General features: G+C 41.2%; 1 protein-coding gene across 6 annotated transcripts; it reads right to left on the bottom strand.

The window, feature by feature from the left end:
* Positions 1 to 1,090: 1,090 nt before the first annotated feature.
* On the bottom strand, positions 1,091 to 22,845 carry LOC131234912 (ubiquitin carboxyl-terminal hydrolase 27). Of its 6 annotated transcripts, none has more exons than XM_058231910.1 (11): positions 22,708 to 22,845; positions 16,191 to 16,554; positions 13,607 to 13,730; positions 5,946 to 6,046; positions 5,624 to 5,851; positions 4,334 to 4,402; positions 4,054 to 4,185; positions 3,500 to 3,637; positions 2,554 to 2,616; positions 2,105 to 2,461; positions 1,091 to 1,563 (listed from the first exon to the last, which is right to left on the bottom strand). In XM_058231910.1, the coding sequence occupies exons 2-11, from the start codon at positions 16,485 to 16,487 to the stop codon at positions 1,288 to 1,290; spliced, it is 1,785 nt and encodes a 594-aa protein (XP_058087893.1). In that variant the 5' UTR covers positions 16,488 to 16,554; positions 22,708 to 22,845; the 3' UTR covers positions 1,091 to 1,287. The 6 variants fall into 6 exon arrangements, with proteins under 6 accessions (XP_058087893.1, XP_058087892.1, XP_058087894.1 ...); XM_058231909.1 differs by having other exon boundaries at positions 22,712 to 22,845; XM_058231911.1 differs by having other exon boundaries at positions 1,091 to 1,530; positions 22,712 to 22,845.
* Between the last annotated feature and the right edge of the window lie 4,275 nt (positions 22,846 to 27,120).

Genomic DNA, 27,120 nt, shown 5'->3' with positions numbered 1-27,120 from the left:
GCCCCACCTATACGACCTTTGGGCCAGAGCATTGCACAGCGTCCGTAACGTAGAGTATCCTTTACGAGACTTTGTTCACTGGCACACGTGGTCCCATGGGTTCCCACATGCAGCCGTGGTCATTCGATCAGAACCAGTCATCTCATGATCATACTGTAGAAGGTATGCTGTAACAGCAATCCTGACCACTGATTTCGTGGAGTGTGGAACTGTTAAACATTTTCAATGTTCCACGGACCTTATAAAACAAAGCCAAAGGTCTAAGGTTTTCCTCCAACTGTCGCCTAAGCCAAACGACTACCATAAACGAGTCCTTTCCATGTGGTTTGCCGGTTTTGGCAATAGTAGAGCCTAATGTTGAATAACCATACCAAATATCATTGGTCAACCATAGGGATGGAGGTGGATTAGCCCGGCTGCAGTCTCCCAAGCCCTGGCCCAGCCCTAGTCTTAAATGGGCTAAAAAGGCCCTATGCCCTACAAGGCTTGCCATGCAAGGAAAATACATAAATGATCAATGGTTTGAAATAAGTTTAATCTAAGCCTTTTCTCTTTCTTTCTTTTTCAAGGGTATCCTTCATCCACCATGAGTCCCATGACATAAATGGTGTGGATCATTGGAACATGACTCTAGATAACAAGTGTCTTTGAACTACATATGTCAAATGGGGACCATTAATTAGTATCATTGAACCACCTATTCTTCTAAAAGATTGTGGCCCATTTGATGAGTGGACCAGCCTAACAGGCCAAGCAATTCATTATTGGCCTTGTGCCTGAAAAATATCCTAGAAATCTGTGTCAACTTTCCACAGCCTCCATGAAGAGTAAAAGAAATGGTAAAGAACATCAAATTTTTAATAAATAAATAAATGGATAAACTAACATCAATTTTTTTTTTTATATATAAAAGACTAGTTTAAACTACAAGATTCGGTGTGTGCATCTCCAAAAATATAATGAACAATTAGCGGGAGCCTAACAAGCATTTCAAAATGCAAATTTCAAAATCGTGTCAAGACTCCCACCCACCATTACTGGATGGTGGCAGGATAGATGTGTGGACTGATATTCAGTGCACAACAACATGTTTCCAGCAATTTCATTCTATTCTACTGACATCCTCCATTTGATGGATTTTCCATCCAACTCGATTATAGTCGTCCACTGGAATTGAGACGTAAACGAAGCTCCTGATTAATTCAGGCATGGCATGTGGGGTTAACTTTCGAAACATCAAAATTAAAAAGCAACAATATAGGATGCAAGTCGATAAAAGAAGGATATCTATCTAGACACTTCAATTCTTTCGTAGAAGAGCAAGCTTGCCTCTGCAGCAAGAACGGCTTCTTCGGAAACACTCATAACTTGATTATCTGAGACGTAAAACCAATGGACATCTGCAATCTTGAATTTTCCTTCAGAGTCACCGGCATCTGACTTGGCCTTTGCACTTCTGTAAACTGCATAGTGACCGCTTCCGGCTTTTCCATAGTGCTCCACAACAGAAACAAGGCGGTACATGTAACTCTTTGAAGGCACCAAATGACAACTCTCACCAAACTGTAATTGAAATATATATGTATGTATGTAAATTTCAGATAAGACCCAATTACAATTAGATAACATCCACCTGCAGCACCCTGACATGCTCATGCCTAAAATAAAAAGAAAAAGAAGTTGGCTATACATGTATTATATACAATTGCTACGCCGATTCACGCAGGAGGGGACTCAACATGAACATGCCCGGGCAAAATGCAGGAAGATCCATTCATCAAGTGTGCCACACATGTGAGACAAATGGCCAGATACAAAAGCAATATCAACGGGCTATGTTTAGGGTGTGCATGTAGCCCACCTGGTGAGTGGACTCTGTTAAATTAATGACTATATGTAAAAGGATTTCAGATTATTAGGAGCATAGAGAAAACATGAATAAGCTGAAAACCATATATCGTAATTAAGAGGTACAAGAAAATGGAATTTGGGCTTTTTTTTCCACGGGAACAACAAATATCAAAACGAAAAAAAAAAATGAAAGACAAAAAAGAAGAGAAAAGAAAACCCAAAAGTCATGATGCAAAGAAAGCATGCAACCAACCTTATCATCATGTTGCGGATGCATGCTGTCTTTTGACCCAATGCCAGCTTGTACTTGTGTTTTATTCTCCAGACATGCATTGCTGTCGTAGCCATCTCCATTACAGGTTTGAATGAAATTATCCCCTGATGATCTGTAAATAGACGGCCCCACACTTTCTACAAAAGAAATGTGCTTTCCAAGCAATCCATACACAAATGGCATGGTTTGCATGCGAAAACAATTCTGATGAGGGACCAATGATTGCTGTTGCTTCGCTTTCATTTGTGTATCTTTTTCCAAAATGTCTACTCCCATTCCCAACGCAGCAGCTGTGAAAGGGAAGATGTCGAGGACTATTGGAAATGAAATATGGCCCTACAATCAACATCAATCGTGCTCATGGATGTGGATGCATGGAAGTGTTCTAAAAATTCATATCATATATGTAGTTCGAAATTTTCACATACCTGAAGTTTGATTATTTCTCCGAGTTGATTCATCGAAGCACGTTGCAGATGCATGCATAAAATCTGTAAGCAGACCACCAAACAGATGGGTGGATGTACCGAGTTAAAACAACAGGTTTGAATTACTTAATTCATGATACCAGGGAAAGGTACAAAATAAAAGGAATTACTGGGTCCTGATGCACCAGGATGTGAATAGTTCCCGATGCATAAGTCGATACAAGAGGTCACACGGTTTGGTGATCCAGATTGTTAATCTGATGGGTCCCTGCAATGGATGGGGGATGCACCAAAAGATGTCCCAGATTGGAACACCCTAACACTACACTTAAGACCTCAGATAGATTTCAGACCCATCCATGGTGGATGAATAGAATCTTCCAATCTGGAAGATCTTCAGGTCAAGCCCATCCTCAGTTGGACGAATATCAATAGAAACATGAACCCTACTTGTACTGATTGGGTATCAAGCCACTCATGTCCTAGTGTAACAGGACCAGATTATTCCTTAGAAAATAAAAAGAGTTAGTTGATACTCTAGCAATATGAAATGGTTCTCACACACGCACGCAGAAAATCTGTATGACAGAAATTCTTAAGGTAGTTCATTACCCTCAAATAAGATTGATTGGACAATCATAGTCTCTGAGAAATGGACATCGATTTGTTGAATTCAGATTGTTCAATGCTTTTCGTTTTAAGCATCCATTAGATGTCCAGCAATCAACCAGCTAGGACATTGATTCATTACAGTTGCTTGTTTATGACCTATCTATAGTGGGTACCACAATTTCAAAGGTTATATCACACATACAAATTCTTTTAGAGCAAGTGTATGAAGCATCACACTTTTCCAGAGTATCAAAGTTGTCATCAAATAAAATATGTGCAAGTTCAGAAATGAGAACAATGTAGTGAATATAAGAAAACAATCCAGCTACCATACCTTCGGGCAGCGACCAATACTTAACTGTTTAAACGCACATGAAAAATCTACAGACCATGGTAACCCTTCTGGAAGGTAGAGCTTTTTGCAATCACAAGTATCGTGGTTAATACATTCCCTAAGCTTTTTAATCTTTTCCTGAAAAGCAATGGTGGTGGAAACAAGTTAGCTACATCAAACTCTCAAATTCATGCAATTGATTTGTTTAACAGAAAAAACTTGAAGGATGCCTGCTAACAGGACACATGTGTGAGGTAGAAAGGGAGCTGCATGCATGAGAAGCCTAATGCAATCATCAGATGGGCCGCACGGTTATGAGAAAAATGGACCAGGAAAAATGACCATTGGACCATGTTCAATACACCTGATGGGTGGACCGGTCTAATTAGCCCTGGGCATGCCAGATAGTGCACACGTATGGCAAGGTCCCTTACTCCATCTTACTCACAAAAGTTCAATTCACATTTGTCTAAAGGAACACAAAGATGGAACTGACTAGCATATGGGAAAAAATCCTAAAAAGAGATGGCATAAAATTAAACGAGAAGAAAAACCTCATTTTCTTCTACTTTAAGAGATAAAAATTTTGTTGCAGCGACATGCCAACACCGACTGCAGTGGTAATTCTCTATATGCTCAACAGCAGTGAACTGCTTCAGACAATCCTCCAGCGTACATTTATCCATCTAGAATCATATGCCAAAAGTTTAAAAAGAAAAAAGAAAAAAAAAAGAAATTAATGAGGCAGAATATTATCATTAACACAATGAAAGCCTGAGATTAGGACTAAAACATACAGAAAGAATAAAATGATGAGGCCTCCAACAGACATACAATCGAGGCACTCCCATCCAATTCAGGTGAAAGTGGCAAGCAGTTGAAAAACTCGAAATCCACTGAAAGCTGCAAAACACAAACAAGAAAAGAATGGAAGTGGCATTTTAGCAAAGTTGAATTCTAGTCACTTTTTGTGCCCAAGTCCACATCAGCATATGTTATTTGACATCATTTTTCGGTTGTATTTGAAATCACGCATTTAGCAATATGTTTCATTACCTGAGCTCTATAACTCAAAATGATGAGGAGATTGATGAGCATGTTTCCTACAGAGTTAGAACTGGGTGGAAGAGGTGGAGATATGCCTCAGAGTGCTGTGTGATTGTTGCATGCTGTAAACACTAGAGGAACCATTTTTGTAACACAGCTACTCGACAGGCTACACTATATGGGAAAGAGTGTGGGACTCAACAAGAGCAATAGAGGATGAGCACTACAAAGATGAGGATGTTGGGATGGATGTGTGGGAAAACTTTTGAAGAGATGGTATTAAGAATGAGGTCATCCAAAAAGCCTAAGAGTAGCCCCAGTAGATAATAAAATGAAGGAGAGCTGATTGTGAAGGTTTGGCCATGTGCTGCAAAAAGAGGGAGGGCCCCATGAGTAGCCATAAAAGATGGGAATGACTAGCGAAACAAGATTCAGCAAGCCAGCCCAGAATAGTTGGGAAAAAGTTATGATGATGATGATTCAAAATAAAGGTCTAATTCCGTTGAAGGAAAACAATCACTGAGGAGTTATTGTGCCCTGATGCGGATGAGAATAATATCTTGCTGTTCCCGTTGCTTATAGGTCAGCCAAAGGTTTGAGATCCAGACAATTGACCTGATGGGCCCTCACGATGGATGGGAGATGCTCCACAAATTTTCCAGATTAGGATACCCTAGTCTTACAACCTTCAACCATTTTCCAGACCTTGTTGTATCCTGTATGTTTATCTTAACCAATTATTTATAGGACAGATTGCAGGGAAAGGGTTTTCCAATCTGGGAGACTTTTGGCATTCATGGCTGGTCCATCAAATCACCAGTATGATCACCAAACCATGGCCCCACCAATACAGAATGGACACATCAGGACAATATTCACGTCCTGATGCATCAGGACCATGCATCATCCAAAGGATATGTTGCAACCTCGAAGAACCAAGGAGTTGATACCTATCGGGGATTTTCAAGCAAATAAACAACTTTCTTGGGTGTCTTTGCTAAGTACATGTCTAAACTGTAGATGCAAAACCTGCATCAGTATTTCCAAGCAAGAAAGATCTTAAGAAGGCAAGCTGACCTGAAACAAACAACTTTTACAAGTTAAGATGCTGCCGAGGGTTCCATCAAATGGCCCTAAGAGGTGTCGTTGCCATCGTTCCAACTCATTCCCACCTTCCCCTGGATTCGAAATCCTACCAACCGGTAAAGAAGAGGTGTCTGCTAAAGAACCGTAATGCGGAATATAACAATCCAAAATTTCCTCTTGCAAAGAAGACAAAAGGTGAATGAATGCTTCTGCTGCATCCTGCGTGTGACATGAAATTAGATGTTAGGTAGAAAGTTACAATGTTAAAATGACAATAATAAATGCGTTGGGCCAAAACCCTCATAGACTCCACCTGTTGCCTTGTCAAATTGAAGCTAGTAACATATCTTTCCATTGCTAGCATAACTCTTCGTGGGCTTAGTACAATTCTTTCATCTCGAAGGATGCTCAACTCTACAAAAGTGGAAAAGTTACCAGCTGTTACAATACAGTTATTATAACTAAAAACACTACTTAAATGCTTCAGAGATATGACCAGCTCCACTTTTATTTACATTTGTTCTTGTTGACATCAAAATTCAGCTGAGTTCAACCTGTGCTAACCATCCCTAGTCAGCGTGGGGCGATCTGCGCGCTACGGGTTCAGTTCGCAAACTAAGGTCAATGTCAAACAATCAATGGCAGTCCACGCCAATGGGCAAGGCTAGTGCAGGTCTCTCATACCCATTCTGTGCTCATTGTTGAAGGACAACACAGATCCCTTCTGGCACGCTCCGCTAACAGTAAGGCCAGCGTGGGTCCCTGAAAATCCAGCCCACATCACTATTCAAGATAGCATGGGATGTCTGTAAGCAACTTCTGAGGATGTAGAGTTTGCCTTGCACTCACTGTTTAAGGACAGCGCGGAACCCAGGTAAAAAAATCATGCTGCGCTAGCTATCTAAGGGTAGTGCGGTACCATTCTATTTAGCAAAAGTCCACCCCACGCCAACAGCCAAGGTCAACGCAGAATGCCATTTTAAACCCAGCACATGCCAACAGGAAGTACTCTGAGTCGGCCAATGGCAACAAAACATGCGTCCATAACCACCTAGCAAACTTTTATGCAGGAAACAACCATGTAATCTCTTCAAGGGTAGGAAATAACCATCTCCCTCCATTATAAATGCCCCTGAATCTTCATTTCTGTAATTCATGCTATTTCGGTTCCCGAGATCTCATAAGAACTCTCTAGATCCTTCTCAGAGCTCTCTTTTCCTCTCTTTTTTTTTCCCCACACCAAGGGTCAGGACAAGGTGGGAATTAGAGTCTAAGGACTCATCCTTTATGGAACATGACTTTGCACTAGCCATTAGACCCAGCAGTGGCTCTGCGCAAACCAAGTACCAACAATTTGGCACCACACTAACTGTCTGAGATGCCCAAGCAGAGGCCCAATGCAAACTGTCCAGGACTTTGATAGTGGGCTTAGCACTGACCATCTAGAGCCCCAAGCAGTGGCTTAGCTGATTATTTGGACTGTTGAACTAAACCACAGGTGGTCCAGCACTAACTGTCAAGGCAATCTGCGCCTGATCCCTGGTTTTCTCTAGCAGAATGGACCAGTGTTGTTTCTGTCTGGAGGTATTTTGAACGCTTCAGGGCAAGGCAGATATGCTACCAAACTTTTAAACTTCATGGAGCTATACAGGACATGAATGCTAAGGTTATTCGAGTCCTCGAAGTGCCGGAACGCGTAGCCTTATCAATGATCTGGACACTCCAAAGAATGAAAGACAATAGATTGTGCTTTTACACATCATTTGCATCTGCACTTTGTACCATGTAACAAATTAGTTCTCTTTGGTTTTAACCTTTTAATCAAGGGTTTTTCCCTAGGGATTGTAATTAATGGCTTGTGCCAGACCATAGCCTGGAATGTATCTTTGTTTTCCAAAGTAGCAAAAGCCCCTCGACAGAGCATGTTTGGATGCATATCCTTGCAATGGAGTCAATAATCATCTAATGTCAAATCCTATCAATCAATAAACATTTGCAATGAACAAAAATGGCAACTCCACTAAGGACGCTATTAAGATAACCTCTACCATCTCGGTACCACTTCTTATCAGGGTGCAAGAATCTTTGGTTCTCTTCTCCCCTTTGCACCTAATACCAAAATGCTAAGGGCATGTTTAGGTACACCTTGATTAGCATCTTTTTTGCTAAAGACAACAAATCAACTACTTATATATCAAAAGTTGGTTTGGTAATCTCCTCTTAAAAGTTGCTTAATACCTTTTAAGTTACTTATAGAAGGAAAAAAGAATCTGCTTTTTATTTTATTTAAAAAAAAAAAAAAAAACTTTTTTACTCTCTCATCTCTCTACGTGATGGAGGTGGCCCTGCATGATGGATGGCTCACATTGATGGTGGGGCCCACACGATGGACAATCAAAATCAAAGGTGGGCTCCACATGATGGGCTGTGGGCATTGAAGGTGGGCCTCACATGATGAATAATTAAAATTGATGGTGGGCCCCACATGATGGATGACCCACATCAAGGTGGGCCCTTGATGGTGAATGGCCCACAACCAAGACACGCCTTGCATGATGGATGGCCCACTTTGAAGGTGGTGCCTACACACACGATGGACAATCCACATCAAAGGTGGCCTCCACATGATGGGCAATGGACATCGAAGGTGGGCCACACATGATGGACAATTAACACTGATGGTGGGCCCCGCATGATGGACGACCGACATCAAGGTGGGACACACATAATAGATAGTCCACATTAAAGGTTGGCCCTTAATGATGAATGGTCCACATCTAACATGGGCCCCATATGGACAACCCACTTTAAAGGTGGGGCCCATGCAATGGGCGGTCCACATCAAAGGTAGTCTCCACATGATGGACAATTAACATTGATGGTGGGCCCCACATGATGGATGGCCACTATTTTTTTAAAGGTAACACTCAGGGATTGAACCTTGGATCACTCACACACGCTACACTGTCTCTACCAGCTCATTAATGTGGGGCCTACATTGATGGCCCACATCAACATGGGCCTCACATATTGGGGGTTCCACATTAAAGGTTGGCCCCTAATGATGAATGGTCCAAATCCAAGGCAGTCCCCACCTAATGGATGACCCACTTCAAAGGTGAAGCCCACACGATGGACGGTGCACATCAAAGGTGGGCTCACATGATGGGCAATGGACATTGAAGGTGAGCCCCACATGATGATGACCCACATTAGTGGACCCCATGTAATGGAATGTCCACATCAAAGGTCAACCCCTAATGATGAATGGCCCACATCCAAGGCAAGCCACGCATGATGGGTGGCCCAATTTGAAGTTGGGCCCTGCTTGATGGGTAGTCCACATTAGAGGTGGGCCTCACATGATGGAAGATCCACATCTAGTGTTCGACATGATGGACAACCCACATCCAAGGTGGGACCCTCATGATGGATAGCACACATCGAAGGTGGGCCTTGCAAGGTGGATGGTCCACATTAAAGGTAGGCCCCACATGATAGACGATTCATATTGAAGATAGGGCCAAGGTGGGCCCAACATAATGAGTGGTCCACATAAAAGGTTTGCCCCACATGATGGTGGATATTAAAGGTGGACCCCACATGAATAAGTAAAAATTAGAGGAGAGAGAAAAAATGGAAGAGGAGAAAGAGGAGAGATTAATGGAAGAGATTTAAAAATTACTTCTGTGATGTTGCAAACCAATTTCTACTTTTTTGGCTAATAGGTATGTTGTTCACCAGATGTACTTATTTGTTGAATTAGCATAAACCAAGATAAGCTACTTGAGGGATATGTAGCTTAAGCAAAATGACTTAAGGTCCAAATGGGCCCTAACTGTCGAGAGGCCGTTCTGGTACCACAAGTAGTGCCAATATGGCGGCTCCTAATGGAAGCGTTCGTCCCTGCATATTTACAACAAAAATCAAGAAAAAACATTCTATGAACATGCATACATGGCCTAAGCAGCCCACTCGCCTCTTATGCCCTCACAAGGGTATTGTTGTTGTGACACACGGGTACCTTGCACCTTCTATTCTCATTCACTACTTGCAAATGGCTTGCATTGTGAACAAAGCCTTTGTAATCGTCCTCCCTACGGAGGATTCGTCATCTCGTACTTGTGTGGCCCACCAGTATTGCTCATTCACTCTGCTACTTAGGCTAAGGCCGTCACTGAGACCAGCATTACTCCCAATGGCCAAGCCCCACTCTCACGCAAAGGCAACTACACAAGCCAAGGCCACCACCTCAACTAAAAGTGCTATAACAACCGAAGTTGCTCCTTGGGCTAAGTTTGCCCCTTCATCCAAGGCCCCTCTCATTGTCAAGACAATTGACACCTGGGTTTTGGTACTTAGTTAAAATGGGACCCCATGAATCTAATGGCATCTTTGCGCCACATCAACTCAACTCCAGTTGCTATGTGCCAAACATTGGTGCCATCACGTCGCGACGAAAAAGCATAGAACTAACACAAGGTCTCTACCGCATGTGCAAAGACTCATCCACCACATAAACTGATAAGGCAAGTGCAGAGGTTCCTGCCTCATGGAACCAGGAAAATTGGGCCCATAGAGGTGGGTACTGGACGACTCAATTCGACTAACTCGACCCGTCCAACTCGTTCAGATCCTCGACCCGAACTGAATGGGCAAGTTAGTCCGAACCGAGTAGGCTTCGCCCCAATCTGAACTCAAACTGAGTCAAGTTCGAGTTATCTAGTAACTCGACCTGACTTGACCGGAAACTCGATCTAAAACCCGACTCTGTAACCCTACCCCGGCCCGATCCCAAAATTTCTCTCCCCCTCCCTCATCCTCCTTACCTTCCAAACCTGGCCTCTCTCTCTCTCTCTCTCTCTCTCTCTCTCTCTCTCATAATCCTCATCTTCCAAACCCGACAACCACCCACCACCATCATCCTCCTCCTCCTCCTCTGCCTCATTTCTCTCTTCTCCACTCTCTCGGTCTCTCCCTCCCTCATCTCTCAATCCGACTCGGTGCCAGGCTAGACCGAACTTGAATTAAGTCAGGCATGCTGGACTCGGTATTGAGTTCAGATCAGGCCTATTTCAAAACCGGATCAAGTTGAGTCAACCCTAACTCGGTTCGACTCGACTCGATGCCCAGCTCTACCCATCAACCTATAAATACGCCAACACTCATTTCAAGAAAGACACATGAACAAGTAGAGAGAAGGGAATATGTAAAGGACTTTAGACTCTCTGAAGAAGACAAGGAACTTCAGGTGTAGACGCTCCTAACGTGAGTCTCACTTGCTTGAACATTCCGGCCCCTCATTAGGAGGATCCACACCATGTGTTAGGCACCCCAATGAAGGAGAGGGCCTTACACCATGTGCTAAGGACCCCATTGAAGGAGAGGACCCAGCGCCACACAATAAAGCCTTCCATATACAAGCTCAAACACCATGTGTCGAGCGCTATTAGATGGAGCTTTGCACATAGGTGTAGACCTGTCACAGCATCTACACCCGACGCGAAATTCTCCTTTAGATTGGATGTACCTTTGTTTCCTAGATCAATAAAAGCCTCTCGAAAAGGCATATTTGGGTGCATATCCTTGAAATGGGGTCAATAATCAATTTAATATCAAATCCTATCAATCAATAGACAATCGTAATGGACAGTTCTATAACATTTTTAATGTTCTAGATATTATTCTTTTACATTATTCTAAAACATATTTCAAAATAACAAGTTGCAGTAAATCGTAATAGACGAATTTGTAAAAATTTATTAAAAATGAAAAGTAGGTTAAACTATATCAAGTTCTAAAATCATTATCATTTGTATAATTACTTGGAATGTTTCCAAATGATCCAGAGTGGGATGTCATAACTTCTATTTTATTTTTTTAATTATAGTTAGTAGAGTTTTAAAAAACAATTATACACTGAAGCTCATATGCCAATGTGGTTTTTAAAAAGTGAGGACACCCTACAATTGCAAGGGTTTCTGCCATGTTCCACATACGAAAGTCCTATGCATTTATAATTGATGAGGACATGCGAGCACCATACCAGGGGATGACTGAGCTCCTTATGGCCAGACAACCATTACATAGGGCCCACTTGGTCCAATTCATATTCCTAGCTGCATTGAAGACGCCACGTGCATTTCATACATCGTTAAAGACCCCACACTAAGAAGATACACTTTGGTTGCACATAGGAGCTTGTTGGACACGATGATCGGATCGTTGGATCATCATCATCAGACATCTTGATCGTGGACCCCATGGGCCATGAAATGGTTTAGTTGTTTAGATTATTTACATGCTCCGTTATTTTTTGTATAGCTTATATTTGTGTTGACATTAATGAGTTAAGAACAACTTTTAATTTATTAAACGTCTTTATGTTGAGAATCTTATTTGAGAGTGCCTTTTTGTAAAAGGTCTTTTTTGGGATTATAAAAGAGAAATGAAGTGTGTGGAGTCCTAATGCCATTATTTTGAAGAAATAAAAACTGTGTTTTCTCTTTTTCATGTGATTTGAATAATACTCCATGTGACTTGGACCTTAGGTGTGGTATAATTCCATTCCCCATTTAACGGATGTGTTAGGCTTCCATCCATCATCTTCCTTCTCTTTTCCCTTTTATCCAAAAATAGGTATTTTTTCAAAAAAAAAAAACAAACTCCATCTCTCTTCTTCACTTCTTATCCAAACCATCCAAATCATCTTTTTCTTCAACTTTTCATCATCTAACCTAAACTCCAACCGAAATTAACCATTGAAGACCCCAAAATCCCTAACTTCCCTTCATCCAAAACCTTAATTCCCCTCTACCAATACCTAAATCCATCAATCCCCTTAACCAATTCACCGAATTTATTCCTAATTTCATCTTTCCACAATTTCTTAAAAATCCTAATTCTAAAATTCACAATTCCCATGAATCCTAATTTTTCAAATTTCAAATATTCCCCGTCCTAACCCTAATCATAAAACCTACAAGTCAGTCCCTTAAGTGTGAAACGTGCCTATGCTAAATTGAAAGTTTTATCCTTCCATCGGGCCTAATTTTAATTAATTTATGTGATTTCTTAGCATGCAAGCATGTGATTTAGGTTAAATCAGATTTTATTTCTTATTATTTACTCTTAATTATGTGGTGGGTTTGCATCTTTTGTTAATTGAATTACTTTATAGACTCTTTCATAATCTCCGTATTGCATGCTAGGATTAAATCATGTGTCCTACATCAATAATATTACAGATTGATCAAGCAACTTGCATGAAAACATGCACATCAACAAGAGGAAATACCAGTGTAGTTATGGGTAAGTGCATAAAATGAATTTCTATATGGGTCGAGAGCTATCATTAGACTACAAAACAAGAGGTAATGATCCGTTTTTGTAGCATCGGATGTGACATGGAAAATTGAAGAGATTGCCTCGAACGAATCTCCTTCACTTGACGAGAAGGTAGACATTGCCCGCTTCCCTCCCCATAATCTCTTTCACTTAAAGTCACAAGGAAAAACTCTTCCTCACCTTTGGACAGTGGCTTTCACCCCCATCCATTTCTAGTCCTAAACTGATGTTGCTTCAATGAAGTTTCCTTTTTCGCAAGTGACAACATCATAAAAAAATCAAGCGTGTTAGGATACTTAATCAGCCAGTAGCATGTCCAAAGCTGTTAGGGTACTTGATCAGCATTTTTCTTTCCAGCACAATGAAATTTTCAAGGGGGAAAGAAAAAGCCTTTTTAAGTGTCAACAACTAAGTGCCATCTATCATCATGGACTACATTGAACATCTTTGACATGCTGGGAAAGCAACGTTAAGAATTTAAGCCAATGCGAACAGTCAAAAACCAAATTGTCGATTTAGTTATTCACATACTCCAAAATGATTTTTACCTTTCAATAACGCAATTGATGAGAACAGTCAAAAACCAATTTGTCGATTTACTTATTCGAGTACTTAAATGATTTTTACCTTTTGATAATGCAACCAAAGCAACCGCAAGTGGCAAGTTTTCAGCACTTCCCTCAACCACAGAATCATCCGCCTCAATTATATTTTGGAGAAAAGGATAGAAACAGCAACAACTAGACAGGGCCTGTTTAAAGTTACCAATTTAAAATCTGAGGTTAGGATATTTTATCATGAGATCAAGGGTGAAAGGCAGATCTTACTGCTAGTATTATTAACACAAGTAGCATAAATGAAATGTATTGGTCTGGAGAGCATTCCAAACTGAAGCTTAGCAAAATAAAATGCATTGGTCCAGAGTGCACTCAACAAATGAACATAAATCATGCATGAAGTAGCAAGTTGCAACACATTAACAAAACAATTTTCAGACATATTCCAGAGCATAATAATGCAGTATCCGCTAGCATATGTAGAATTTGGTATTATGCATTATAATCTTGTAGGTATGACGAATGGTGATGCTCCTAGCATACCATATTATAATTGGCATTAGAATGACATGGACAAACATCCGTGCATAAGTTAGAATAAGAAAGTAACCTCTACTATATATTATAGTGAGAGTAGCCAATGGCAAATTTTTCAAAGTCATCTGGCTGTTGCTCGCTCTCCTGGCTTTCAAAATGAGAAAATTTAGTCTGACAGAGTATGGTGTGGTTGGTACACAGGTACTAAGAATTGTTCACATGGCATATTGAACTTACCATACAAATCATGGGCCCTTATTTAGATGGCTCTTAAACCACTTAATACATGATTTGTTTCTCTAATGAGCTGATTGGTGGATATTTAACAGGTGGTCAACAGTCAATGCTCAAATTCAACAAACTAATGCCCATTAACCAGAGGTTAGGATCGTTAAATCAATTAAAACGCTGGACAATGACCTATCTAAAGTGTCCCATGGCTTGGACAGTTTAATTGAGTTAATGTATGCCATGTGTATACTTTCTAAATGCTTAGTATCATCCGTCACACTCCGCTGAAGTACTCGGGTCGGCGCAGTAACTTGAGGAAGTCATGTTTCGTAGAATTGGGGCCCACTGTCACCTCTCTAGTGATCCATACCATTGATATGATGTCTGGTGTCATCTATTCCATTCATATGATGGGTTGTTGTGATGGCCCAACTACAAATACCCGAGATTGAAAGATTATGTATATTGGCCTCTTTTTCTTTTCCTTTAGGAAAAAAAAAAAGAAACACTTTAATACTCTAGGTGAGTATGGTGCTTGATATGCAGGCACTAAAGAATTGTACACATGGGATACACCTAACCCTTATGTAAGATAGGTCACAATTAAAATTTACAATAATCTGAATTTTTAACTCGCTGATTGATGGACGCTATCTGGACCTCGAAATGAAAAGTAGTTGATGGCCCAAACTTAGCCACCAAATCTCCATTATCTACGGTCAGAAGTGGTTAAATGAATCTAATTTCGAAATAACGGCCGATCTTTAATGGACCTGCAATTTGGACTGTATTTTGAGTTAACGTACAAATATGCAATTTGTAATTGCCTGCATGTCAACCGCCAACCCTGCCAGGAGTAGCAAATAAAGCTCCTATTTTGGGGAGTGGGATACTCCTATGATAGTTCACCACTAATTTAAAATGGCATTGACCCTAACATGGCATAATTGTATGAGAAACCAAAACTTCCAAATCACTAACCCATTTGTAGATGGAACATAAGTAAAAAACCACGAGAAATAGATGATAGCAACCATCTGATTTTGTCTTTGGAATTTGAACCACTCATTGTTAGGGCTGTCAATGGACCGGGCTAGCAGGCCTGGCCCGCTTGGACCGCAATATCAGGCCTACACGCCAGGATCATGCCTAAATCTAAAGCCCATTTTTTAAACGGGCCAGGCTCGAACCAAGTATAACAGCCCATCAGCCTAGCCCGAATCCAGACCGGCCCGCCCATTAGGGTTAGAAAATTCCGAAATTTGAAGAACTCCCCCCATTGGCAATCATATGTTTCTTACCTTTGATTGTCATTCCTCTCAAAAGAGGGTAACAACTAGAGGAAAACTGAATATCTAAGTGTAACAATGCCTAGCAGTCATAAATGCAAAGTGGATATTGGGACTCCCAAGACCAAGAATGCCCCCAGTCCAAATGATCCCAAAGACCTTTTGAGGGGCTTCGAAGCATCTTCCATTCTCGGACGTGCATTAAAAAAAGGTGATATGGCTGGCTGGCACAGTGGCTCATGAGGACAATGTCCATGACCAAGCTGATTTGATGAGTTATGCTGATATTTGTCTTACTGCTAAGTGCCTTGTTCTGCCGTTTGAAGGCAAAGCTTCAGCCTCTTCTTTTTGGGACCTTTCTTGAGGGATGGGAAAGGAGTAGGGGACAAATTCCTTGTCAAGAGTAAGTGCATGGTGTATATCCCTCCTTCCCTCTGTGTGTGTGTGTGTTGTTTATTTATTTATTATTTATTTATTCTTACATTAGAAAGAAGATCTATCTAGTTTCGGCACAGAAAAAATTTCATATAAGAATAAAAAGATGGAAAAATATTAAGTGGACAAGGAACCCAACAATTTCACAAATATTATCATTACCTGTAAGATTACATTCAAGAAGCAATTATTTCCTAGATTTTGGAGCCCAGCCACAAAGCACGGCCTATTGGAAGAATCCTTTGCTTTCGATGTCCATGGTAAACTATGGTAACGTCCTAGAGTGCCACCTCCCCTTGCCATGATCAAACCAGCGACTCCAATTCCCACCCCAAAAATACCAGCCAGAAGACTACGGAGCTGAGAAAATGAAAGCCCCAGGAAAGAGAATGACAGCTGACGGCCATGCTTAACCGTATGGCTAATATGATAAAAGCTTTCTCCACCATTAATTTTCATTTGATAGGCACCCAGTTCTGCGAGGACTTAATACTTGAACCTAATAAGATCAAGTTTGAAAGGTGACCTGCATCATGATGAATGACATCAAAATGATAAGTCAAGCAATAATAACGACATCACCATAGCCAGCAGCCACCATGGATAAACAAATGCTTTATGTCAATTATCCAAACATTAGCACAAGATGCATCTAAAAATATAGAGGAGCCATAAGTATTGTTATTCGTGGGAAATATTTTACAAATTAGAAACTACCAAGTTACTAATTCTACATCCCTGTGGCAGGGTTTAACATTTCCAATCAAAAATTGTCATCCAGTAAGACAAGGGAACCAAGCATGGGATCCTACTAAGCATACTCATGTAGTTTCTCTTTGCCGCCTCTGTAGTTGAATAGCTGATGCAAGCAGGTAACATGGGAATCTCATGTTAAATGACTTAAATGTCTGTTTCAAATGATAGATTTGGCTAAAATGCTGCTAATTATGGACTGACTGTAAATCAGCCCATATGCAGGTTAATTCACTCCGCTTCTCTTAGTTTAGGGTTTCTTTGCTGGCCAAGGTCTATATAAAGACCATTTTGGTATGTGACTCTAGTTATGTTGGACACTTAGAACCTGAGAATAAATGAAACCTTTGTTTCCCAAATGCCTTATAATGGGATTCTTCTTCTTCCTATGAGATGACTAAAAGCAGTGTTCCTGGTATCACCCATATTACCGATAATATCAGTGATTTTATCAGTACTTCTGGGTCAGCAATATAGATAACGGAGAATATCGTTGACAATTTCAACAATATTTCCATGATATTGCTTTTTTTTTTTTTTTTTTTAAAAAAAAGGAAAAAAGGAAAAAAGAGAGGTAACCGTAATTTTATTAAAAGAAGCGCCAAGATGGCACCACAGAAAGAAAAGCTATAAACCAAAGAAAGTAAAATTACAATCCTTGTAAAAGAGGACCACTCCACAACTTAAAAGAGGGATTTCGTTTGCATGCATGTTGTTAGAATATTGTGTGATCTTGTTACCATACTTTGTGTGATTTTGTTATATTAGATTGTAAATCTCCAGCTATGTAATATTCTCTCTAGCTATGTAATATCCTATATTTAGCACCTAGGATCTTTCTTACAACTATGCATATTTACTATCAATAGGTTGTAATCATACTATAAAGAGGGTGTTCTTCCTCCAATACAATACATATTGAAATACAGAATTTCTACCACAATCTCTCTCTTTCTCTTTATTTCTTCATGGTATCAAAGCCACACTCTTGTGGCCTATAAATTTTATTTTATTATTATTATTATTTTTTTATATATAGCGGTTGTTTGGAGTTCTTTTTCACCATCTTCAATATGTCTCTATCTGCCTCAAGTCTTGATTCAATTGTCCGTCCTATTGATCTTATATTGGATGGATCCAATTATAGTCTGTGGGCTTAGAATATGGAAGTCTTTTTAAAAGGACGTCGGCTATGGCGTTATGTGACTGGAGCAGTCCCTCAACCTATGCCGGGAGACGGTGAGAAAGACGATGCCTTTGCATCTCGTTTGGAAGAGTGGGACAGTATTCACTATAAAATTCTGCCTTGGTTCATCAACACTTCCGTTCCATCCATCAATAGTCTTCTTCCACGACTTGGAAATGCTAAAGTTGCTTGGGACTTTCTGGCAAAAAGATACAACTACACCTATGATGCTTCATTGGAGTTTCAACTGGAAGCTAAACTCTGTTAGATGCGTCAAGACCGAGGTCAGTCTATTGCTGATTTTTATTCTCAAACTAATCATCTTAGGGAACAATTATCTGCCGCAGACCCTAAGTTAGAATGTTCTAAAGACATTCAAACGTTTGCCACTTGGCTTGATCGACGAAAGTTTATGTACTTTATGATGGCTCTTCAAGATGATTTTGAATCTAATCGAGCTTCTCTTCTTCACCGTCAGCCACTTCCAACATTGGATGCTGCAGTTGCTGAACTCATCTCTGAAGAAACTCGACGTTCCACTATGCAGATGCAATCTTCTGACATGGTTATGGCCACCGCTTCTCATGGTGCTTCTCAGTCTTTTGTTGGACGTTCTTCCTCTCAATTCACCTCCAAGCCTAGTTTTTGCAAGTGGTGTAAACGAACTGGTCATACCATCGATGAATGCCGCAAGTTCCAGTATTCTAAGCAGAACAGAGCTTCCCAACAGACAACTACGATTGCTTCATCTGATCCTCCTATACTTGAGACTTCACCTCAGTCCACTTCTCTTACTGCAGCTGACGTGAAGGACTTAATTCACCAGGTTTTGTCTCAATTCTCAACTGCCATGTCTGTCACCCCAGGTAAATCCCAGTGGTTTATAGACTCTGCCCGTTGTAATCACATGACATCTGATTCCACCATCTTCTCCCATAAAACAACTATCTCTCCCAATCTTGTCATATATACTGCCAATGGTTCCCATATGTCTGTTAGTCATATAGGGTCTATTTCTACCTCTAATTTATCTGGTGATACTTACCTTATTCCTAAGTTATCTTTAAACCTTCTTTCCATTGGACAACTATGTGAGTTAGGTCTTGAACTAAAATTCTCTAACAAGGGTGTTGATGTACAGGATTCACAGACGGGTCAACTACTTGGGACAGGCCGTAAAGTTGGATGTCTTTTCGAGCTCTCATATCTGCAGCTTCCTTCTTCAACAACCACTTCCATGGCTGCTGTCACTGTCACTTTCAGTTTATGGCATGCCCGATTGGGTCATGCCTCGCTTCCATGTGTCCAGTTCTTGGCCTCTCAGGGTCATCTAAGATCAGTTAATTTTCAGTCATTTGATTGTGTTTCATGTCATCTTGGAAAACAGACAAATTTGTTCTTTAATAAAAGTGAATCTTTTTCTTCTGCACCTTTTGACTTAGTTCATTCTGATATTTGGGGTCCCTCCTCTATTCCGACTGGGGGGGATCTCGGTATTTTGTTACGACATCGGTCTGAACTCACAAATGTTTACCATAATTTTCACAAAATGGTACATACTCAATTTTCTTGTACCATTAAAACTTTTCGTTCAGATAATGCTATGGAATACAAAGATAAATCTTTTCTTACCCTTTAACAATAAAATGGAACAGTCTCTCATCATTCTTGTCCATACACTTCTCAACAGAATGGTCGAGCAGAACGTAAATATCATTATATTCTAGATACGGTAAGAGCACTTCTCATCTCTGCTTCTCTTCCAAAACGCTTTTGGGGTGAAGCTGCTCTCACTGCTGTCTACACTATCAATCGTGTTCCCTCACCTACCATCCAAAATAAAACTCCTTTTGAGCTTCTCCATGGTACAGTCCCTAACTATTCCTTGCTTGAGTTTTTGGTTGTGTCTGTTTTGTCACTCTTCCTACACATGAACGCACTAAACTAGAACCAAGATCCAGACTCTGTTGCCTTCTTGGTTATGGTCTTACTCAGAAAGGTTATCGTTGTTATGATCCCATAGCCAAACGTCTTCGTATTTCTCGTCATGTGGAGTTTTGGGAGCATAAGATGTTTACGAGTCTTTCTCCTTTTCCACAGTCCTCTTCCAGTTATGCTCCTATTTTTACTGATCCATCTATTGCTTTAGTACCTCACCCCTCTGCAGAGATACTAAGCTCCTCAGACGTTCATTCTACGACTACTCCTGATCCAACTGACACGTCTACTAATCCTCATGCTACATCAACTGCCTCTGAGTCTGTCCAAGTACTTGCACTTCGTCACTCCACTAGAATAAGAGCCCCTCCTTCTCATCTTCAAGACTATCATTGTTTTTATGCCCTTGCCACTCTTCACGAACCACATACTTATCGTGAGGCTAGTACTGATCCTCTTTGGCAAAAAGCTATGTCTGATGAACTAGATGCTCTTACCAAAACTCATACTTGGGACCTGGTGGATTTGCCTTCCGGAAAGTCTGTAGTTGGTTGTAAGTGGGTTTACAAAATCAAGACTCAGGCAGATGGATCAGTGGAACGATACAAAGCTCGCCATGTTGCAAAGGGTTTCTCTCAGGAGTATGGTATTGACTATGAGGAGACTTTTGCTCCTGTTGCTCGACTTACTTCTGTTAGATCTTTGCTTGCAGTAGCTGCTGTGCGTCATTGGAAACTTTTGCAGATGGATGTCAAAAATGCCTTCTTGAATGGCGATCTTGTTGAGGAAGTCTATATACATCCTCCACCTGGCTATGATCATCCTCCTCACAAAGTCTGCCATCTTCGTCGTGCTCTTTATGGTCTCAAACGGGCCCCTCAAGCCTGGTTTGCCAAATTTAGTTTTGTTATTGCTCAACAGGGCTTTGTCCCTAGTGCAAATGACTCTGCACTGTTTCTGCGAACTACTGGGGCTGGTACTATTCTTATTCTTCTTTATGTTGATGACATGATCATTATAGGGAATGATCTCTCTGGTATTCGAGATCTTCAACACTTTCTGAGTCAGAATTTTGAGATGAAGGACTTAGGGCAGCTTAACTACTTCCTTGATCTTAAGGTGACTTCCGGTTCAGATAGTTATTATTTATCTCAGGCTAAGTATGCTTCTGACTTGCTTTCCAAAGCAGGCTTGACTGACAGCAAAACATGCACTTCTCCTCTTGAATATAATGTTAAGCTTCTCGCTACTGGCGGTGAATCTCTTCCAGATGCTATTCTGTATAGGCAATTAGTCAGTAGTCTCATCTACCTCACAGTTACTCGCCCAGACATTTCCTACACTGTTCACTTGGTTAGCCAGTTTATGAGTGCACCACGCTCTACTCACTATGCTGTCGTTCTTCGTATCTTGCGCTAAGTCAAGGGGACTTTGTTTTATGGTCTTCATTTTTCATCGCAATCATCTCTGGAGCTCCGCTCTTATTCTGATGCTGACTGGGCCGGTGATCCTACTGATCGTCGCTCCACTACGGGTTATTGTTTCTTAATTGATACTTCTCTCATTTCTTAGCGCAACAAGAAACAGACTGTTGTTGCCCGATCCAGTACTGAGGCTGAGTACCGTGCACTTGCTGATACTATAGCTGAACTTTTGTGGCTACGATGGCTTTTGACAGACATGGGTGTTTCTCGGTCGACTAGTTCCCCTCTTTATTGTGACAATCGGATCGCCATTCAGATTGCTCACAATGATGTTTTTCATGAGCGGACCAAGCATATCGAGATTGACTGTCACTTCATTCGGCACCACCTCCAGCAGGGTACACTACATCTTCAATCCATCTCCTCCGAGGATCAACTTGCCGATATTTTCACGAAGTCTCATCCTCCTGGTCGACTTCGTGATCTTGTTTCCAAACTCAAGTTGACTTCATCATCTCGAGTTTGAGGGAGGATGTTAGAATATTGTGTGATCTTGTTACCATACTTTGTGTGATCTTGTTATATTAGATTGTAAATCTCCAGCTATATAATATTCTCTCTAGCTATGTAATATCCTATATTTAGTACCTAGGATCTTTCTTACAACTATGCATATTTACTATCAATAGGTTGTAATCATACTATAAAGAGGGTGTTCTTCCTCCAATAAAATACATATTGAAATACAGGATTTCGTTTGGATGCATGTAAATGGTTTTAAGTGGTAAATGATTTACATTTACAGCCTGTCCTGTTTGTCTGTAAGCTGTAAGTGATTTACAGGATTGTCTGTGTTTGGATAGCCTGTAAATTGTTTAAGTCCTCTAAATGTAGATCCAATCTTTCCATTTATAGCCGTTAGGTTGTGAATGGAGAGCCTGTAAATGAAATCACAGCTTTTTGCCAGAAAAATCAAATGGGGCTGAAAACTGTAAATGATTTACAGCCTCTAAATCATTTACAGCCAATTTTCAGCATCCAAACACAGACTATAAACCATTTACAGTTAGCATTTACGGGCATCCAAAAGACCCCTATAAGTATAAAATTATGGCCGTTAAGCTGAAAATGATTTGCAGGTAAATAAAATCACAGCTATTGAGAGGGATTTCATTTGCAGCTAAAACCTGTAAATGATTTACAGGCATTTTTCAGCATCCAAATACTGTCTGTAAATCATTTGCCTGTATTTCATTTACAGGCATCCAAACAACTCAAAGAACGAGAAAAGCTTAAAAAACTGAAAGAGAATTTAACAGAAAGAAAGAGAACAAGTACATAATTTCGATTCTGTCACAACGTAGAGTCGAAATCTCACTTACGAAAAGAAAATCAGCCGACGAGATTTGCGAGAGTTGGAAACCCTAGAATTCGATTCTCTCGATGATTGCTTCGCCCACCTAGTTTATTCGCGCCGTTCCTTTCAAAAACTCGTGTTTTTACGGGGGAGGTTTGCGACGCGGATTAGCTACTGACAGGTTGAGTCCGAGACTCGCTAATGAAGTGACGTGCAGCAAGTTCCGTGGGCCCCACCATGATATATGTGTTATATCCCACTGTCCATACAATTGGAGAGATCATTTTAGGATATGAGTCAGATCGAAAGCATTAGTAGACCTCACCACAGAAAACAGCGGGGAGAGTGACGGCCACCGTTGAAACCTTCCTAAGGTCCACCATGATGTTTGTTTGAAATCCAACCTGTTCATAGGTTAACAGAGACAATGAAAGAAGGAAAACAAAAATATCAGCTCGATCGAAAACTTTTGTGGCCCTTAGAAGTTTTTAATGGTAGGCATTACTTTTCCCACTGTTTTCTGTGGTGGGTTCCACAGGAGCTTTAGATCTAACTTGTTCTTTGGCTCCTGCCTTAAAATGATCTCTCCAAATGGAAGGACAGTGTGGAAACAAAAAATACATCACGGTGAGGCCCACGGAACTCGGTGACGTCACTTCAGTAGCGAGTCTCGCTACTCTGTCAGTAGCTAATCGCGGACGCGGGTCCTTACACCGCACGTCTCTAGCCGCGAACGGTCAGTTCTGTGGGCGGGCCCACCGTGATGTATCTGTTTATCCATGCAGTCTATACCTTTTATCAGATAATTTTAAGGCATAAATACAAACATAGGAAGATCTAACGATCAAATGGACCACAGATTACTTTTGCATTTAATGCATCCAGACTTATTAGTTGGTGTGATACACTTGAGCTCTGGATCTGCATCGATTTTGTTAAATCACCTTAAAATTACCTGAGAAAAGGGATGTACGGAGTGGATAAACAGATAAATCACGGTGGACCGCCACAGAACTGCCCGTTCGTGGCTGGAGACGGGTGCGGGTAGGACGCAATCCGCGTCCAACGCGAAGCACACGGAAAGGGATCGGCTACTCCCTGCCACTAGCCAATGGCTAGTTGTCGGTGATCTGTGGGCCCACCATGATGTATGTGTTTCATCCATTCCGTCCACCCATTCTTCCATATCATTTTACATTATGAGACTATAAATTAGGTTGATCCAAACCTCAAGTGGACCGCAAAGTGTTGATTGAACGCGCACCATTAAAAACTTATTGGGGCCACAAAAGTTTTGGATCAAGCTGATATATGTTTTTTCCCTTCATCCAAGTCTGCATGACCTAATCAACATGTTAGATATGAAATAACCATTACACTGGGCCCCAGTATGTTTTTAATGGTGGACATTCAATCACTACTGTTTTCCCATGGTGTGGTCTACTTTAGATTTATATATATTTCATTTTTTCCACTAAAACTGAAATTATCTTTCAAAATGGATGGACGGCATGGATAAAATACATAAATCATGGTGGGGTCCACATAACACCAACCATAGCGACCTGGCTGATGGCGGTCGTCACTAGCCAAACCGCGTCCAAAACACACGCATTCGCCCGTCCACACGCACCGGATGGCACGTTTGTGCATTCGATCAAGCTCGTTCCCAATCAACCAGATGGAAAGCTCATATCACACGTGGATAGGCATTGTTTCACATGCGTGTTGCATTTGTATACGGGACGCAGTAGTTCCTGCGCTGGGATACTACGTGGGCCACATGATGTTTCTGGAAAAACCATCTCGTTCATTCGTTTTTTCGGATTATTTTAAGAAATGATATAAAAAATTAGGTGGATGCTAGAGCTGGCATCGAGTCGAGTCAGACTGAGTTAGGGCTGACTTGGCTTGATTTAGTTTTGAAATAGGCCCGACCCGAACTTGATCCAACTCGATACCAAGTCCAGCATGCCCAACTTGATCCGAGTTCGGTCTGGCTGGACTGATCCGGACTAAGTCCGATCCGGTCAGAAGTACCGAGTCGGGTCAAGTTGGCACCAAGTCAGATTGAGAGATGACGGCGGGAGGGAGTGGAGAGGAAAGAGGAGGAGGAGGAGGGTTATGGTAATGGGTGGTTGCCGAGCTTGGAAGAGGAAGAGGAGGTGGTTGCCGAGCTTGGAATTGGAAGAGGAGGAGGAAGAGGAGGTGGTTGCCGAGCTTGGAATTGGAAGAGGAGGAGGAAGAGGAGGTGGTTGCCGAGCTTGGAAGAGGAAGAGGAGGAGGTGGTTGCCGGGCTTGGAAGAGAAAGAGGAAGAGGATGAGGGAGGGAGTGGAGAGGAGAGAGAGGAAGAGGAGGAGGAGGAGGGTGATGGCGGTGGGTGGTTGTTGGGCTTCAAAGAGGAGGAGGATGAGGGAGGGAGAGGGAAGAGAGAGAGGTTGGGATCGAGTCGGATTAGGGTTAGAGAGTTAGGTTTCGGATCAAGTTTCGGGTCGAGTTGACTCAGTTTGAGTTTCGATTAGGCGAAGCTTACTCGGTTCGCACTAACTCACCCGTTCGGTTCAGGTTGAGTCGGATCAGACTGAGTCAAGCGAGTCGAGTTAACTAGATCGGGTCATCCCATGCCCACATCTAGTGGATGCAAAACCCAAAAAAGCCATACGAGAAGGAAAACTAGAGAAAGTTTTACATCGTTGGAACCTTTCTTTGCTCAGTATTCATGTTTATATGCCATCCAAAATATTTACAAGTTCATTTTCAGTGGGATGAAGTGAAAAAACAAAACTAATAATTTTATATTAAACTTTTACGGTAATATAAATGTTTGAACGGTGGTTATTGAATCTCCATTTTTCCCTCTCGTGCGGCCTACTCTAGTTTTGAATTCACCTGATTTTTGGCCCGATGAAGGGAGGATTTTTCATTCCAACGCCAAAAAGCTTTGGGAGGAAATCTTGGTCCGTGTATAAGTACTAAGGTTTGACGTGGATTTTCCGTGAAAGCCTTTCCCAAAAAGTTCCTTGTACTGGGATGCGAGGTGGGGCCTACGGTTTACCATGATGTTTATCAGAGATCAAACCAGTCCATTTATTTTCCGAGGTCCTTTAGTGCTTTCTATAAAACAAATAAGGAGTATCCAAAACTCAAATGGGACACATAATATGTAATACAGGAAAAGGAATCCGCATGGTTGAAACGTTCCTAGGCTCCACCTTAATGTTTATATGCCATCCAAACCCTTTATAAGGTCATTTTCACTAGAATGAGGTGAAAATACCAAAAACATCGACTGATACAAAACTTTTGTGACCATATAAATAATTCAACTGTGGTCACTAAATCCCCACTGCTTCCTCTCGTGTGGCCCATTTGAGTTTTGGATCCACCTTAATTCTACCACATAATCTAAAATAAGCTGAAAAACGGATGAACGGATTGGATTTCTGGCAAACATCTCATTGGCCCCCTCCCAAAATCCTTGCGCAGGAACTGCTCTTTGCAGTAAATCCGCGTCCGGTTCACCCCTCTCACGTAATCTGCTTCCTTCTCACGGGGACGTGGATTGGGCACGGCGGGCAACCAGCTGATCAGGGGACGCGGATTTACTGTCAAAAGGCTTTCGCATAAAGTTCTTGCACTTGGATGAAAGGTGGGGTCCATCGTGCTGTTTATGATAAATCCAACCTGTCCATCCATTTTTCGAGTTCATTTTAGGACATGCCACCAAAAATTAGGACGATCCAAAACTCCACTAGGCCATATAAGATGAAATAGTGGGGAAAGGAATTCCTATAGTTAAAACCTTCCTATGCTCCACCTTGATGTTTATATGTCATCCAAACCTTTTATAAGGTCATTTTTAGTGGGATGAAGTGAAAGCACCGAAAACTTAGACCTATACAAAACTTTTGTGGCCATATAAATATTTCAACGGTGGTCAATATATCTCTAATGTTTGGTGCAAATTTCATGCCGCATTTGAGAATGATGAGAAATGTTGGCATTAGGTGGGATGGAATTGCATTTGGTCCCATGCGCGATTTGGGTGGATTTTGAAATCCACGACACATGTGGGCCCCACATTGATGCACGCATTTATCCATGCAATCCATTCATATACACTGTTTACAAATGACATTCTGGTTATATATGTGTACAAGTGAACAACATCCATTATGAATTTGGTCCAGTGATTACAATTCCATGGTCCACTAAAAAGGATTTTGCTTAATCTGGTGTTTTTCCGAGCAAGAATTTTATCTCATAGGATTGAATGGCTAAAATAGCATGTTATTTCCCGACATGCAATGACATGCAATAACGATACTGATCGCATCTAATACAATTCACTACCATTTCATTCCACGGACCAAACACGCCCTAAAAGGAATACAAGAAAAACGGGAGATAAACTAAAGGAAGCATCGAGAGAC

This window comes from Magnolia sinica, chromosome 19, assembly GCF_029962835.1.
Source record: "Magnolia sinica isolate HGM2019 chromosome 19, MsV1, whole genome shotgun sequence".
In the NCBI taxonomy this organism is placed as follows: domain Eukaryota; kingdom Viridiplantae; phylum Streptophyta; class Magnoliopsida; order Magnoliales; family Magnoliaceae; genus Magnolia; species Magnolia sinica.
Note: the sequence above shows the minus strand (reverse complement) of the source record. Positions and strands in the feature narration are given on the sequence as shown.